The 15,689-nt window shown below is 44.2% G+C and overlaps 1 protein-coding gene across 3 annotated transcripts in view; it reads right to left on the bottom strand.

The window, feature by feature from the left end:
• PDS5A (PDS5 cohesin associated factor A) overlaps nucleotides 1-15,689 on the bottom strand; it is a 156,766-nt gene that overhangs the window by 15,545 nt on the left and 125,532 nt on the right. For all 3 annotated transcript variants that reach the window (XM_026647975.2, XM_026647973.2, XM_026647974.1), the window contains exons 21-26: nucleotides 14,505-14,663; nucleotides 12,411-12,479; nucleotides 8,032-8,168; nucleotides 5,803-5,926; nucleotides 5,330-5,534; nucleotides 4,695-4,809 (exon numbers count right to left, since the gene is read on the bottom strand). In XM_026647975.2, coding sequence (XP_026503760.1) covers nucleotides 4,695-4,809; nucleotides 5,330-5,534; nucleotides 5,803-5,926; nucleotides 8,032-8,168; nucleotides 12,411-12,479; nucleotides 14,505-14,663 — 809 coding nt within the window. The remainder of the gene's footprint in view (nucleotides 1-4,694; nucleotides 4,810-5,329; nucleotides 5,535-5,802; nucleotides 5,927-8,031; nucleotides 8,169-12,410; nucleotides 12,480-14,504; nucleotides 14,664-15,689) is intronic.

Below are 15,689 nucleotides of genomic sequence, written 5' to 3'. Positions count from 1 at the left end.
GTGTGTGTGTGTGTGTGTGTGTGTGTGTGTGTGTGTGTGTGTGTGTGTGAGAGAGAGAGAGAGAGAGACAGACAGTGTGTGCGCTAGCTGCTGGGGAAAGCCATGAGCTGTCTCTTTAAGACACTTACTAAAAGCTCTCCTGCTCTGTCCTGAACCCTGTTGTCTCCCCTCCCCTGCTCTGCGGAGATGGGGTACATGGGAAGAGAGAGAGAGAGCGAGCTAGCTAGCTGCTGGGGAAATCTCAGAAACAGTGCACTGTCTCTTTAAGAAAGGCACTCAAACACTCGCCATTCAGACCTCCGAAGCGCCGAGTCCTCCTGAGCCAGGCTGTCCCCTCTACCCTGCTCTGCAGAGATGGGGTAGAGGAGCAGGGGGACACCCTGACATCAGCTCCCTCCCTTGCCAGCCCCCACTACCCTCCCCACAGCCAGCAGGAGGTTCCTGGGAGCATCTGCAGCACAGAGAAACATGGCGGGAAGGGCACCTGATCACATGCTGCCGGCTGTGCGCATGGGCACTTAAATTTCTCCTGCGTGGCCGCCCAAGCTCACAGCTTACAAGGAACACAGATCCCGGCCTTCCCCCATCTCTCCAGGGCTGCTATCTGGAGTCTCCTTGGTCCCTCCCACTGCCTGGAGCCTCCTTCCTGCCCCTCTGCTATCCCAGCCCCCAAAGGGACATCGCATCGCTAACTGGATCATAGTTCAATAGCTTCACCTCCTGGCTCCGAGCTCAAAAGTACTCACACACACACCCTGCTTTGCTGCCCAGATCCCAGCCCATTCCTCTTCCCCCCTACCCCATCTCTGCTACTTGGCTCAATTGGGGGCACGGAGAAACGTTTGGGGGTGGAGAGTGAGCGGTAACAGCAGGTGGCTCAGGCCAGCTCTGTATGTCCCGTTTTCAGTTTAGGGAAATAAGTTCACTCTACTCTCCAGGTAGGGAACTGGCGGGCGATTGGGGAATTTAGGGGGCAATCAAGGGGTTAGGGAAGGACAGCTGGGTGTGGGTCTGGACCTGGACCTTGATTATACCTTGACCAAATATGAACTTTGACAAAAAATAATTGACTACCCCTCGTCTAAGACCATCAGCAGGACAGCAGTCCCAAAGGCAGCATCTGCCTGAGATGCCTGCACTAAGGCACAGTGCTTTGAGTAAGTATGGCTGGAAGCACATGTGGCAGCTTTGCAGTTTTCTGCAACAGGTACATCTTTCAGTAGGGCCACAGAGGTAGACTGAGATCTTGTGGAATGGGATATACCTCTAAGACAATGCTCAACATCAGCAGCTTTGTAAGCAGGAGAGAATACAACCCGAAATCCATTTGGGGAGTCTTTGGGTGGACACCAGAACCCCTTTATCTCTGTCTGTCGAAAGAAAGAGAATCTGGGAGACACCCTAAAATTCTGACCAACTCCCAGGCTAACCATCTCCTAACATCCAAGGTATGAGGAGCAGCTTCCTACCTAGACAGATGGTTTAAGCTGTAGGACTGGCAGATGAAGTATCTAATTGATAGGAAAATCTGAGGTCAACTTTGGTAAAAATTGGGGCTGTGGTCAGAGAGAGACCTTTATCTTTAAAAAAAAAAAAAAAAAAAACACCTGAGTAGGATCAGCCTTCAAAGCCCCTAGCTCAACAATTCTTTAAGTGGAGATGACAGTCACCAAGAATGCCAATGTCAGGCATAACTGTAAAACCGAGCACCTGACCAACAGCTCAAAGGGAGGTGTCCTCAGAGAGTTGAGGCCAAATTCAAATCCCATGCTGGGGTGGGTTCCCTGACAGGCAGAAAAAGATTAGATAATCCTTTGATGAACCTAGAAGTCGTAGGATGAGCTAATACCAAGAACCCTTCCACAGGGGAATGGAACATCATGACAGCTGTCAGGTGAACTTTAGTAGAGTTCAGAGAGGCCTGTGCTCTTCAAACTGAAAAGATACTCTAGAATCTCAAAGAGGGGAGATTCGACAAGAAACAGGTATTGCTGGGTACCCTAGTGGTAGAATCTCTTCCATTTTTGTAGGCAAGTCTTCCCACTTGAATCTTTTGAGCTATTCAACAGTACCTTCTGAATCTCTCTACAGCAACAGAGCTGTACCTTGAGAGCCAACCAGGAACAAAGCCTTGAGTCACAGAATGCTGAGACTAGAGTGAAGAATGTTTCCAGACTCGAGTGAGAAGGTCAGGTGCTAATGGAAGACCGATGATAGGGTGAGATGAGAGACAAATTAGATATGGGAACCATACCTGTCTTGGCAAAGTTGGTGTAATTAAAATGACTTTGGCTTTGTCCTGCTTGATATTGTTTAAGACTCTGTGGATGAGAGGTGTCAGAGGATACGTATACAACAGGAAGTGACAACCTAGATAACCTCTCAAACAAGCTTTATGCTTCTTGTTGGCGGCAGTGGCAAGAAGATTTATTTCTGAGAAGCCCCCGGTGAGAAATATCTGAGTATAGTTGTTGAGTTCCCTCTCATGATCCCGATAGAAGTGACTGCTCAGATCATGAAGAGATGAAACTATCTCCCTATTCTTCCTAGACCTACTCTTGGACATTGAGCCTATCTTGCATATAGATGGAATGTGAGTATTCTCTAAGCAGTGATACAGTGAGACTGGCTGTCACTAACTGGGAAAGACTCCAATCAAGTGAGGCAATGTTTACACCCTCAGAATTTAAGCAGGTCCCAAATGTACCTTCAAAGGGAAGGAGAATGTACCTTCAAAGGGAAGGAGATCTCCTCATCACCACCCAGGCTAAGAAAAGAAGAGATTAGGAGTTTCTGGGGGGTAAAACGAGACAACTAAAAAAACAAAACAAAACCTAGTTGCTAACCTAATTAACTAACTAAAACTAAGAAAGAGTAAGCTAGCTAAAGAACCAGGCAACACTAGACACTCTCTCTCAGGCTGAAGTGGTTGAGAAGGAACTGAGGGTGATTTGTCTGTCACAGTTCTATATGCCCTCGGTACAGGTATATAGCTAGGACGCATGTGCAGACCGAATGGGCACTGGTACCAAAAGTGTCCAATCAAAGGCATGTGGGGCACATTCCCACCTTAAGTGGAGTACCCATAGGTACTCAAAGAAGAATGGAGTTTTTCTTTTTTTGGAGTGGTCACTTTTTTTGTTCAGCCACTCTGTGAGGAACTGTGTGGGAAGAGAATTCACGTAAGAGTGCTCCAAGAGGGAGTCCTAGAAAAGCTTTGTGCACTAAAAGTACTCCTCCAAGGGAGTATTAATTCAACAGCCAATAATTAAAATCTTCACTATTATTCAGGATCTGTGGTGAGAAAGTACATTCCAGAAAGTGGGAGTGCTTTTAGCTGCTGCCAGAGGCAGGCAAGTGTTGGATAAAAAGCAGAGCTTGTGGTAGGACAGTCTTCAGCTGCCTCTGTTTTCTGCACAGAGTCAGGCAACTCAGAAGTCAGGTTTAGACTGAGGCACCCTACACATGTCTAGGTGAAAGATGCAAAAAAGACTGAAGAGGAAATGGGTGGATTGGGCTATTTATACTAGTCATTTATTGCTTATTATTATTTCTATAGCACCACATAGTTATACCAAGCTTTACAGTGGAAGGTCAGTGCCAGAAAGATAACAGGCCTTTGTCCTAAACGTCTTAAAGTCTCAAGGCACAAAACGAAAACACAAGGAAAAAGCAAAACGTACCCACAGGGGTGCAGGGAGCAGCCATTAGAGCTGGAATACTTAATGGAATATGTGTGTTTTGAAAAGTTCCTTGAAGAGAGACAGAGGAAACATGGTGTATTTCAAGGATACAGGATATATTTCAAAAGAAATAGAAAGGCTATTTCAGGTATATGGGATGATGAAGAAGGTACAGAGTAGGAACCAGTGAAGATGATAAATGAGGTCATGATGTATAACAAATTATGCTAACAATACTAAGATGCAGTCAGCCTGCCTTACTTAAGTACAGCAGGAATCTCAGGGCAATGGGTGATCCTACCATAACATGCTAGTAAGTTACACATAGACACACACAACTGTGTAAGTGAAGGATGAAGTAGCATCAATCTCCCAGTGTCATTATTTTTCTCAATTTAAGTGTCAGACACCTAGTAAAATTAATAATAATTTTGTATGTACAATTTAAAAAATTGGTATTTCAAAAATTATAAGTGTTTTCATGCACATTACATAGTAACTCTAACGGTGTCAACTTTTCTGGGAATACCACAAATACTCCTAGGAAACAGAATACTGTGAAATAGAACTGAGAATCAGAACAAACAATGTCCTATTACAAAACATTCAGTTTCTACAAAGCAGAGTTCTTCAAGCAGCATAAAAAGTTATCTACAGTCTGTAACACTATGCACGGAAGATGGCTGTCCTTGTATCATTTTCCAGGGATTAAATATGCCTGAGTGAGTGGATCTAAAATGATCAATTTCATTTAAAAAACCTAAAACATTTATTAAATTATTATACTTGTGAAGAAACGTCTTTTGCTATTTCAGCTTTCAGAACACAGTGCTGAACAGATAGCTGTTGCTTTCGTTCCAAGATCAGTTATTCGCTTCTAAGAAAACAGATCTATAGAATGCCTTTAATAATAGTTCTCCTTCATAATAAGAGTGATGGCTTCATCTTCAAATTTTCAAACACAGAAAAATTATTCTAGTCTCAATTATTCTGGACTGACTTGATACTTACTCTTTGATATCACGAAGCTGATCAACATCCTGAGGTTTTGTGAAATCTGGATCGTGCGCCAGTAAATGAATCATATATGGTACCACATATTCAGGCAGCAGAGATAACAGCTTTTCTGGAATAATAAACATATAAGCAACTTAAATATACATGCAGAAAGAATAAGAATCCCAGAATTTCAGTTAATTTGTTTTTATATGACTATGCAATGCTAAGTTTTGATACATCCACATATTAGCTTGCAAGTTTTAATGCATCAAGAATACTGTAAAGCTGTTTCATCTTATTACAAAAAGAAAAACCAAACAAGTCAGAACTTGACAGTTTTATTTTTGTAGAAGAAAAAAACTGATTTGAACAGATATCTTAACTAAAAAGGTAACAACTTGTATTCAAAAATATAATTATTGGTAGAGTACAGAAAAATACTTTATAAAGAGGATAAGGGAACTGCTAGATAAAATAAGTTAATTACATTTGTTGCACTAGCTCCATAAGAACCAGAAAAAAAATCACTATGAAAACATACTTTTGTGCAAAATGCTAGACAAGATCATTTACTTAATTTTTTAAAAGCTTCTCAAAGTTTAGTCTTCAAAGTTTACACTTTGAATACATTTTAACACAGTACTCACCATTAGCCATAGGGTTCTGCTTAATATACTCTCTTCGTATACTGATATTTTTGAGCAAACACTGTCTGGCATGTGCTCTTCTCTCTTTCACAGGGTCTTTGGCACACAAGGCAAAGATTGCCATGTATTCCAATGGGAGCAGTAACTTCACAAGTGCCTTGTGCAACTTCTGAGCAAATATCTGTCTCACTTGATAACACTCATCCTGTAGTAGCAAAAACACAAAACAGTGCAACTACAAAAATCTTAGTCCCTTAAACATAACAGAAAAATCTAAAACTGGGTAGTTAGGGGACATACTTTAAAAAGATGACTAGACATAATGTGATATTTGAAGTGTTCAGAACTTTTTTTTTTTAAAGCTGCACTGCAGAAAGGGAAACATCAAATCTTAGCATCAACAAGAGCTCTGTGGTGAGGATGCGATATAGTCTTGTTAACCATCACTTCATAATTCAAGAGCAGTTACTTACATTAATGACAAGTGCACAGAGCTGGAACTGCTCTGGGGTAATTATTTCATGGTAACAAGGTTCCTGTGCAAGCTTCATTATGGCACTACCAGCAGCCAGTCGGAGACGAGACATATCTGATTTACTATAAAAACATAAAAGAAAAATCATTATATTCAAATTTTTTATGTATATTTTTTCCCTTCTTTTACAAAACCACTCAATTAAAAAATTGTGAATAAGAACCTCTGTAAACCAGCTGTCAGCAATATGGTTTTAGGCTCTTAATCTAAACTAACCTCGTTAGGAAGAAATCATATGAAGATGACTCTTTTCTCCTTAAAATATTATTTCAGCTTGATAAGAAGTTCAAAGAATCAATTAGTTTAAGTTTCTTTGATTTTCATGGCATCATCTGCTATACTGACTCCAAAAGGCTGACACTGCAGGTTTCATTTTTATATTATTTTTTCCACTGTGTAATATCTAGTATTTCAAGCTTATTGTTGGTATTTTCCAGGGTTTGTTTTTTAGTTACTTGTTTGCTGTAACTTGCCAGAAGATTATATGCTCGTAAGTAAAATACTCCTCTTTTCATCCTAGAACAATATTAGTCGATTATAGAGTTTAACAGTTCTTGCTCACACCTGCTGACAACTTTCACTTCCTTCAATTTTTTCTTCCCTTGAATAAGAAGAGGGAGCTCTCAACAGAAAGTGGAGACTTGGACTACCATAAAAGGGAAGGAGTTCCCAACAAAATTATCTGGTCATTGGCAGACTGATTGATGGGCTCAGTAAAAAACAAAGAGGTTAGTCTGGACTGGTGGCTCTGAATCCCAGAACCAAATGATCAGATAAAGGTTTTCCTATAACATATAACTTTTTCTCATCCAACATTAAATTCTACATTAAAAAGTTATAAATGTCTAGGCATACAATGTTCCAAATGCTCAAATTGTAAGTCTTTGGTTTCCACTTCAGTTCTGTAAAAGACTTGGGACTGCAATGATCCAGGGCAAACCTATCACTCTAAAAGCTCCTGGCAATGACTTAGGTCTGATCTTGCAAAAAAAAAAACCCCAAACAAACAAACAAAAATCATGAAGGTGGATTCCAATCTACTGAAGTCAATGGGGGTCTGTCAATGTGGATCTCCTGGCAAGATGGGGCCTTCTGTAACAGAAACCTCTAGCAACAGTAAAAAGTACACATATGGCTATCCTCAAGGCTGGAGGAAAGATACCACATTTGTAGTTTGTTACTTAGATTTCCAAATTTATGAATTTAAATGGTTTTATCCCATCTAGACTTTTATATAGGGCATGTAATCATGGTATCAGAGAGCCCCTCAAAATTACCATGTACATAGAAATGTATATTTAGGCTTTGAAGTTAACTGAGGGGGTGGAACTAGCATTTTGTTGCTGATGTCTGTCTGAATATATCTTTCTGCAAGGCTGGCTTAACGGAGAAGTAACCATCATAATTAAGATAGAACCCATGCACTGACACCATTTCCTATCTCTGCTAATGACTAGCTGAGTAAACAAGGCACCAGACAAAACATCTATAAAACGGGAATCCTATCTCACAAGTATGTTGTCAGGATTAATTAATATTTGCAAAGGTCTCTGAGATCCTTTGAAGAAAGGCTTTATAGAAGTGCAGAGTATTCTTTAATCAATGTTTCTTCACAATCAAAAGGGCTAATTTTTTTTTTTTTAAATGAGAGCTTAGTTATTACAAAAAAACAAAATTACAAAAAATATTCTGGAAGAGTGGAATCTGTAATATTTTTGTTCCAGTGATTTCCTTCCCTTTCCTCCGTTTCTCCATTTATGGTCTATTTGATTGGAGGTATGAAGTGATCCCATCCTTGGGAGCTCCAACAGAAGCTGCCAGGGTCTTAAACATATTAAAGCTGATCAATCAATCCTAAAAATGGAAAGATGTTCCCAGAGGTCTTTTACTCCTTTTCTAATAAGCATCAAGATGTCTACAGGGTTCCAATTAGATTGCTATTAAATTTAGATTGGGGGTAGCAACACACATACTTTTCAGCAACTATAATTATACTCCCTAACCAGCTGTTTTACATTGCCCCATTATCCTGTTCTCTGCACGCCTTGTAAAATCCTACCAAAAATCCTTCCTCAGCTATTGAAAAACCCCTAAATTCATAATATTCACTGAAATTCTACAACAAAATAGATGGAAGAGTCTGAAAAAGAAAAGAACATAATTTGACCTGATTCTCTTCTGTTCTGTTAAGTCTCCTTCACTGACCAACATAGCTGATAATAACCGGAGTGTTGAATTTGCAGATTTAGACTGGTTGTTTTTCATACCCAAGAGCCAGCGTACCAAAAGTTTAATTGCTTGCACCTATTAAAGATGAACACATGAAAACAAATTGATAATTTTAATACCAACTAAGGTAAATAAAACACCAAAATCTACTGTAATCAAACTATAATCTGTATAGGCTACTGCTCAATAAAATGCAGACTTTAAAAAGGAAAAGAATGAAGTAGTGAACTTTTTATTCATCTGGAAAAGTGGATGTAGTTCCTTGCTTGAAAAAGGGTTTTAGAAGCAGGTATTTAAGCAAAGAATGGATAAACGCATGGCATATTGGGATGGGGATGCAGCATGGATGAAAAAATGAGCTGAGAGAAGAATACAGAGGGAGAAGACAGACAAGGGGATTGGGATAAAGCAAAGAGACTTTGAAGTGGAATAGTAAGAAAGGAGAGATGTTCTGTAGACATTGGGAGAAATTTCCAAAGCCTTAGAGGTGAAGATGAAAAGGTTGAACTTGATAAAGAAGCTGAGTGGAAATAAATGAAGAGGTGCAAAATGGTTTCTGGATGATTCTACTGAACATTTGATAATAGCAGCAAAAAAGACAATCCTATCAAAGAGTAGAAGAAATCAGAGGAATATAGATTAAATTTTACTGCATGAAAATGGAAAATATCATAGACACAGAGGTGGGGTTAGATGTAGGGACTTCCTATACCTCATAAAAAAGTCTACCAATAAAAAAAGTTGCTATCCATTAACCAGACATTCACCTCTGAAATGGTCATAATTAAAACTACGATTCTGTCAGAGAGGTCATGGATTCCATGACCTTCCGGGACTTCTTCCACAATGGCAGGGCTCGAGCAGCTGTCAGGCCTGGGACCGCCGGAGCAGTGGTCAGTCCCAGGGTTGAAGCAGCAGCAGTCAGCCCCTGCCACAGGAGCAGCTGCCAGAGGTCAGCTCCAGGTAGCGCTCCCCAAATGTTAGTCTCTCTCCCCCTCCCAGGTATTTTTAGTAAAAGTCGACTCTTCATGGGCTTCCGTGCATTTTTTATTACCCACAACATGTCCCTGACTTCTATTAAAAATACCCGTGACAGAATCTTAACCTTAATCATAATTAGGTTCACACTAAATATCCTGTAAAGATGGGTGAAAGGAGTTCATCATACTCTGTTGTTATTTCAGCTTGGTCTGCCTATAGATTCAGTAATATGACAGTGCATCAGTTTACAGGATACCTTTATAACCAGAAGAACTAGTAATTTGAATCTCTGCGTAAAACAAAGTAAAGCTTAACATTCAGAATACTGAATACCCAGAAGATAGGACAGAACACCTAACTGCACAATTTCCACTGACATTGCAACAGTGTGTATTTCTATGGCCACATAAGCTACAATACTATAAGCAGTTACAAAGTTTTAGTTTTAAGAAGCGTTGTTCTAGCCATGTCGGTCCCAGGATATTAGAGTGACAAGGTGGGTGAGGAAATCTCTTTTTATTGGACCAACTTCTGTTGGAGAGAGAGACAAGCTTTCGATCTACACAAAGCTCTTCTTCTGGTTTGTGAAAGGTACTCAGAGTGTCATAGCTAAATACAAGATAAAACAGATAGTTTAGCCTAAATAGCTAGCACATATTCCAAGGCAGCAGTTCTCAACCAGGGGTACATGAGCCAGTTTCAGGGGGCCACAGGGCTCCACAGCTGAAGCTTGGCCCCCTGAGCCCCGGTGCCCCCACTGGACTGAAAGTGGGAGTGGAGCAGCGGGGAGCCCCAAACCCCAGCGCAGGGCCGGCTCTAGGATTTTTGCTGCCCCAAGCAGAAACAATTTTGGCCGCCCCCGCCCCCGTTTTTTTCTTACCCCACCCCCGGCCCCGCCTCAGCTCCGCCCCTTCCCCAAATCCCCAGCCCTGCCTCCTCCCCCCAGGCTCTCAAGCCTAGGAGGGCGGGAGGGAGGGAGGGAGGGGGAAAAGCGGCGTGCGCGCCGCGGCCACTTGGAGTCTCCCCCTCCCTCCCAGGCTCTCAAACCTGGGAGGGAGGGTGAGCAGCGGCGCGTGAATCAGCTGTTTCGCGCGCCGCAGCCGCTCGGGATCTCCCCCTCCCTTCCAGGTTTGAGAGCCTGGGAGGGAGGGCGAGCAGCGGCGTGCGAATCAGCTGTTTTGCGCGCCGTGGCGCGCGAGCGGCAGCAGCGGAGGTGAGCTAGGGCGGCTGGGGCACATTTTTAGGGGCGGCATTCTGGCGCCGGCCATGCTGCCCCTAAAAATGTGCCGCCCCAAGCACCAGCTTGTTTTGCTGGTGCCTAGAGCCGGCCCTGCCCCAGCGTTCCCCCTAGGGCTAAAGCCCTGAGTCCCAGCTGAAGCCAGAGCCTCAGTGCTCCCTGCTGGTTGAAGCCCAAATACCCAAGCTCCAGAGCAACCTGAGGGGCTGAAGCCTGGAGCCCCAAGTCCCAGCGCTCCCTGCAGGGCTGAAGCCTGGAGCCCCAAGTCCCAGCGCTCCCTGCAGTTCTGAAGCCCAGAGCCCCAAGTCCCAGTGCTCCCTATGGGGCTGAAGCCAGCACCCCAAGTCCTGGCACCCCCGCAGGGCTGAAACTAGGAGCAGAGCCGTAGAGAGCCCAGAACCCCAGCGCTCCCCCCAGGACTAATGCCATGAGTCCCGGCACCCCCTGTGAGGCTGAAACCGGAACCGTGGGGCCGAAGCCCAGAGCACCAGTACTCCCTGCGGGCTTGAAACCAGGAGCAGAGCCACGGGGAACCCCAAGCCCCAGCACTCCCCCCCAGGGCTAAAGCTTTGAGCCCCAGTGCACCCTGCAGGGCTGAAGCCTGGTGTACCAAGACCCACCTCCCTGCTCCCCTCCCCCCCCGTAGCTGAAGCTGGATCACCAAGCTCCCCCTCACCCCCAGCGGCTGAAGCCCCAAGCCCCACCTGGTGGCTAAAGTTCAGAGCCCCAAGGCCCCCCCCCTTTATGCCCTATGACTACAGAGATGTTAATGGGCCACTTCACTTTGAATGGTCCCTTATAACAGGGGCAGTCTATTTTTTTGTCAACGTCCAAATTTCTTGGTCAACGTATAATCAAGGCCGAGCTCACCCCCCCAGCTTCCCTCCCCAAGCTCCTGCCCACCCTGCTCAGAGTTAGGTGACCTTATTTCCTTAAACTGAAACCAGGATGCACGGGGCTGGCTGGAGCCACCTGGCATTGCTATTTGCCCCCTCCAAGTGTTTCTCTCTGTCCTCATTTGAGCCAACTAGTAGAGATGGGACAGAGGGAAGAGGAATGGGTATGGGCTGGGATCTGGGCAGCAAAGTAGGGTGTGAGTGTGTGTGAGTACTTATGAGCTCAGAGCCAGGAGGTGAAGCTGTTGGACTATGATCCAGCTAGCAGTGCAATGCCTCTTTGGGGGCTGAGATAGCAGAGGGGCAGGAAGGAGGCTCCGGGTAGCGGGAGGGACCAAAGAGACTCCAAATAACAGCCCCGGTGAGATGGGGGGAGGCTGGGATGTGGCAAAAGTGGGTGATTGGAGGCGGACTGGGTAGGGAAAGAGGCCGGTTAGAGCAGGGAAGTGGGTGGATGAAGGGGCTGGAGAAGCCTCTGGGGACCGCTAGGAGGGAGGGAGGCTCCAGGGACTGCGAGGAAGTAGCATTCCCCCTGGCAGCAGCACTCTCCACGTGTCCCTGTAGCGTGGGGGGGGAGGGAGGAAGCAGCAGGGCGGCTGTCTAAGCTCTTCCTCCTCCTCCCAACATGAGGCTGTTTCGCCTTCCCTGCTGCTGGAGAGCACTGCTGCCAGGGGTAGGTGCTGCCTCCTCGCTTCTGGGCATACCCTCCAGAGGCATCAGGAGAAATGGGGGGAAAGGACGTGACCATGCATCGCCTCTGCCCCTGCGGTCCAATTTGGCAGTCCAGATTTGGACCACGGTCTGCCTATTGACTATCCCTGCCTTAGAATATGTGCTAACTACTTATGCTAAACTATCTGTTTGACCTTTTATTTAGTTGTGACAAATCATAATACCTTTCCCAGACCTCAAGAAGAGCTCTGTGGAGCTTGAAAGCTTGTCTCTCGCTAACCAACAGAAGTTGGTCCAATAAAAGATATGACCTCCCCCACCTTATCTCTCTCAAATTTTAGTTTAGCAGAAATTAAGCTATTTAATACGTTTTTAGGCTATTCTAAAAGACAACTGTAACCAAAATTAATTGGTAATATTTCTTTTAACATTCTCTATTGGTAGTGTTTAGAGGTGTCAGTGATATGCTATCAAGTAACTAAACTCTTATTTCAAATATTGTGCACATCTTAATACGAAAAAAATATTCACCTTTGCTAGAACTTCTGGGGAAACCTCTTCATCTGGGGACCACAATTTCCCATTTTTCTCACCTGTTGACTACAGATATTTATACAAGTTTAAAGATGGATTCACAAACAAAAACATGTAAAAAATTAAAGCAAAGATTATAATGATTAGATTAACTACCATATGTATCATCTTTTACATATGATATCAACATATTAGACATATAGGGTATGACACAACTATGCTCCATTGTGACCGCTCTGGACAGCACTCTCAACTTAGATGCACTGGCCTGGTAGACAGGAAAAGCCCTGAAAACTTTTGAATTTCATTTCCTGTTTGGCCAGCGTAGCGAGCTGATCAGCACAGGTGACCACGGAGTCCCAGAATCACAGAAGAGCTCCAGCATGGACCGAATGGGAGGTACTGCATCTGATCGCTATATGGGGAGACGAATCCGTGCTATCCGAACTCCGTTCCAAAAGACGAAATGCCGGAATATTTAAAAAAATCTCCAAGGGCATGAAGAACAGAGGTTATAACAGGGACCCGCAGCAGTGCCACGTGAAGCCTACCAAAGAACCAGAGAGGCAAAGGGCCGCTCCGGGTCAGAGCCCCAGACATGCCGCTTCTATGATGAGCTGCATGCCATTCTAGAGGGTGCCCCTACAACTGCCCCACCCCTCCCGGGTTACCTTGGCAGTTATCCCTCCATTTGTGTGACGAATTAATAAAGAATGCATGAATTTGAAACAACAATGACTTTATTGCCTCTGCAAGCGGAGATCAAAGGGGGGAGGAGAGGGCAGTTGGCTTACAGGGAAGTAGAGTGAACCAAGGGGGCGGGTTTTCATCAAGGAGAAACAAACAGAACTTTCACACCGTTGCCTGGCCAGTCATGAAACTGGTTTTCAAAGTTTCTCTGATGCACAGCGCGCCCTGCTGTGCTTTTCTAACCACCCTGGTGCCTGGCTGTGCGTAATCAGCGGCCAGGCGATTTGCCTCAACCTCCCACCCCACCATAAACATCTCCCCCTTACTTTCACAGATATTGTGGAGCACACAGCAAGCAGTAATAACGATGGGAATATTGGTTTCGCTGAGGTCTAACCGAGTCAGTAAACTGCACCAGCGAGCTTTTAAACGTCCAAAGGCCCATTCTATCACCATTATTCACTTGCTCAGCCTATAGCTGAACTGCTCCTTACTTCTGTCCAGGCTTCATGAGCCATGGGAGCAAGGGGTAGGTGCGACCGTGTGGTGCTGCCGATTGGAAGAGCAGCCTGAGGCAGAAGCCTCCAGCTGGCATGATATTCCAGGCAGGACTGAATCTCCTTTAGACGAAACTTAAAGAAGAGAATGACCTGAAGTCATTCCCATTTTTGTCCAGGCACCTCCAACTGACCTCACCAAGGCCGGCCAGGAGCACCCATGTCCGCCCAGGCGCCCCCGACCAACCTAACCGAGGTTGGCCAGGAGCACCCATGGGACAACGACAACGGATAGCAGTCGTATTGCACCGTGTGCCATCCGCAAGGCAAGGCAAGGGGATGCTGCTGTGTAGCACTGCAGTACCGTGTCTGCCAGCAGCACCCAGGAGACATATGGTGACAGTGAACTGAGTGGGCTCCATGCTTGCTGTGGTATGTCGTCTGCACGGGTAACCCAGAAAAAAAACGCGAGAAACGATTTTTTGCCGTTGCTTTCACGGAGGGAGGGGGGCCTGACGACATGTACCCAGAACCACCCGCAACAATGTTTTTGCCCCATCAGGCATTGGGAGCTCAACCCAGAATTCCAATGGGCAGCGGAGACTGTGGGAACTGTGGGATAGCTACCACAGTGCAATGCTCCGAAAGTCGATGCTAGCCTCGGTACTGTGGATGCACACCGCCGACTTAAGGCACTTAGTGGGGACACACACAATCGAGCGTATCAAATCGATTTCTAAAAAATCGACTTCTATTAAATCGACCTAATTTCGTAGTGTAGATATACCCATAGTGAACATTAAGGGTTCATTGGCCTAATCACAAAAACTTAACAGCTGTATAGCTTACAGAGACTCAATCATAAGAAAAACAGAAAAGTAAGAACTTAAAAAATAAATCTTACCCTATCATTCATGAGGAGATCTTTCACGATGAAATTTGCAACCACAGATTTCATTGGAGAAGCAAACTGGTCTGGAGCTAACATAGAAATGTGGCCCAAAGAGACTAATGGAGTTATAAGTTGCTCTGGAACATCAGCATTCAAACTTCTACTAAGAGGCTGGGGGAAGAAAAATTTCCATTCAAAATGAATTATAAATTGTTGAGTGTGAATGCCTGAACAGCTTAATGAACTAACTTATTTCATTACTGGACTGCTGATTACCTGCACTCGCCTCCCAAATGACATTTCATGAAACCAAGACAACTTTTTGTCTATGAAACATTTCCCGCTGTAATTTCCAGGATAGTGAAAATAGCTATATTAATTACAGAATTATAGTGTGTGAAATTATATTAGTGATAAAAGATTAGCCTTTTTAATTTTTTTTTTACTAACTAAGGACCTGAGGGCTTGTATACACAGGGACACTCAGGAAAATTAATCTGAATTAACTCTGAACTGAAAGTGCAGTAGTTAAACCACTGTAAACCCATGTGGACACTCTCTTTCAGAATTAAAATGTCCTTATTTCAATTTACCTTTGGTGAGTTAAGCTAAACCAAATTAAGCACATTTCAATTCTGAATGAGAGTGTCCACATGGGTTTAATGCAGCTTAAATAGTCATTAGTGAATTCAGGTTAACTTTCCTGAGTGTCCCTGATTCTGACAAGACCTGATTCTGCATTTCTTGCAACCCAATGGAAGTTTTGTGCGTTACTAGGAATGTCAGATCAGCAATAGAATTTTTCATAGCATCCCAGGTGAAATGGCTCAGTATCATTCTTTTAGGCCCAAATATTGGTACCCGAAGTTGTGTCTAATTAAGTAGCTTCATTTTCTAGAGGAAAAGATCTCAAAGTAGTAAATAGGAGCTCAGCACTCCTGTAAATTAGTCCACTTGTTTAGATGTTACAGTTCATATAGCATGCTGGACTACACAAGACATAAAATGGTTTCATTCTATTCTAACCTATTCAGTAGGACTACTACTCAGACTTTGAACATATTAGCTATTTTTAGTAGGGTTACCATATTTGGAGTGTCCAAAAAGAGGACACTCCACGGGGCCCTGCCCCCAGCCCCGCCCATGCCCCAACTCCGCCCCCTCCCCCAAAGTCCCCGCCCCAACTCCGCCCCTCCC

Source organism: Terrapene carolina, unplaced genomic scaffold, assembly GCF_002925995.2.
Source record: "Terrapene carolina triunguis isolate 2854851 unplaced genomic scaffold, T_m_triunguis-2.0 Scaffold66, whole genome shotgun sequence".
NCBI classification, from domain to species: domain Eukaryota; kingdom Metazoa; phylum Chordata; order Testudines; family Emydidae; genus Terrapene; species Terrapene triunguis.
Note: the sequence above shows the minus strand (reverse complement) of the source record. Positions and strands in the feature narration are given on the sequence as shown.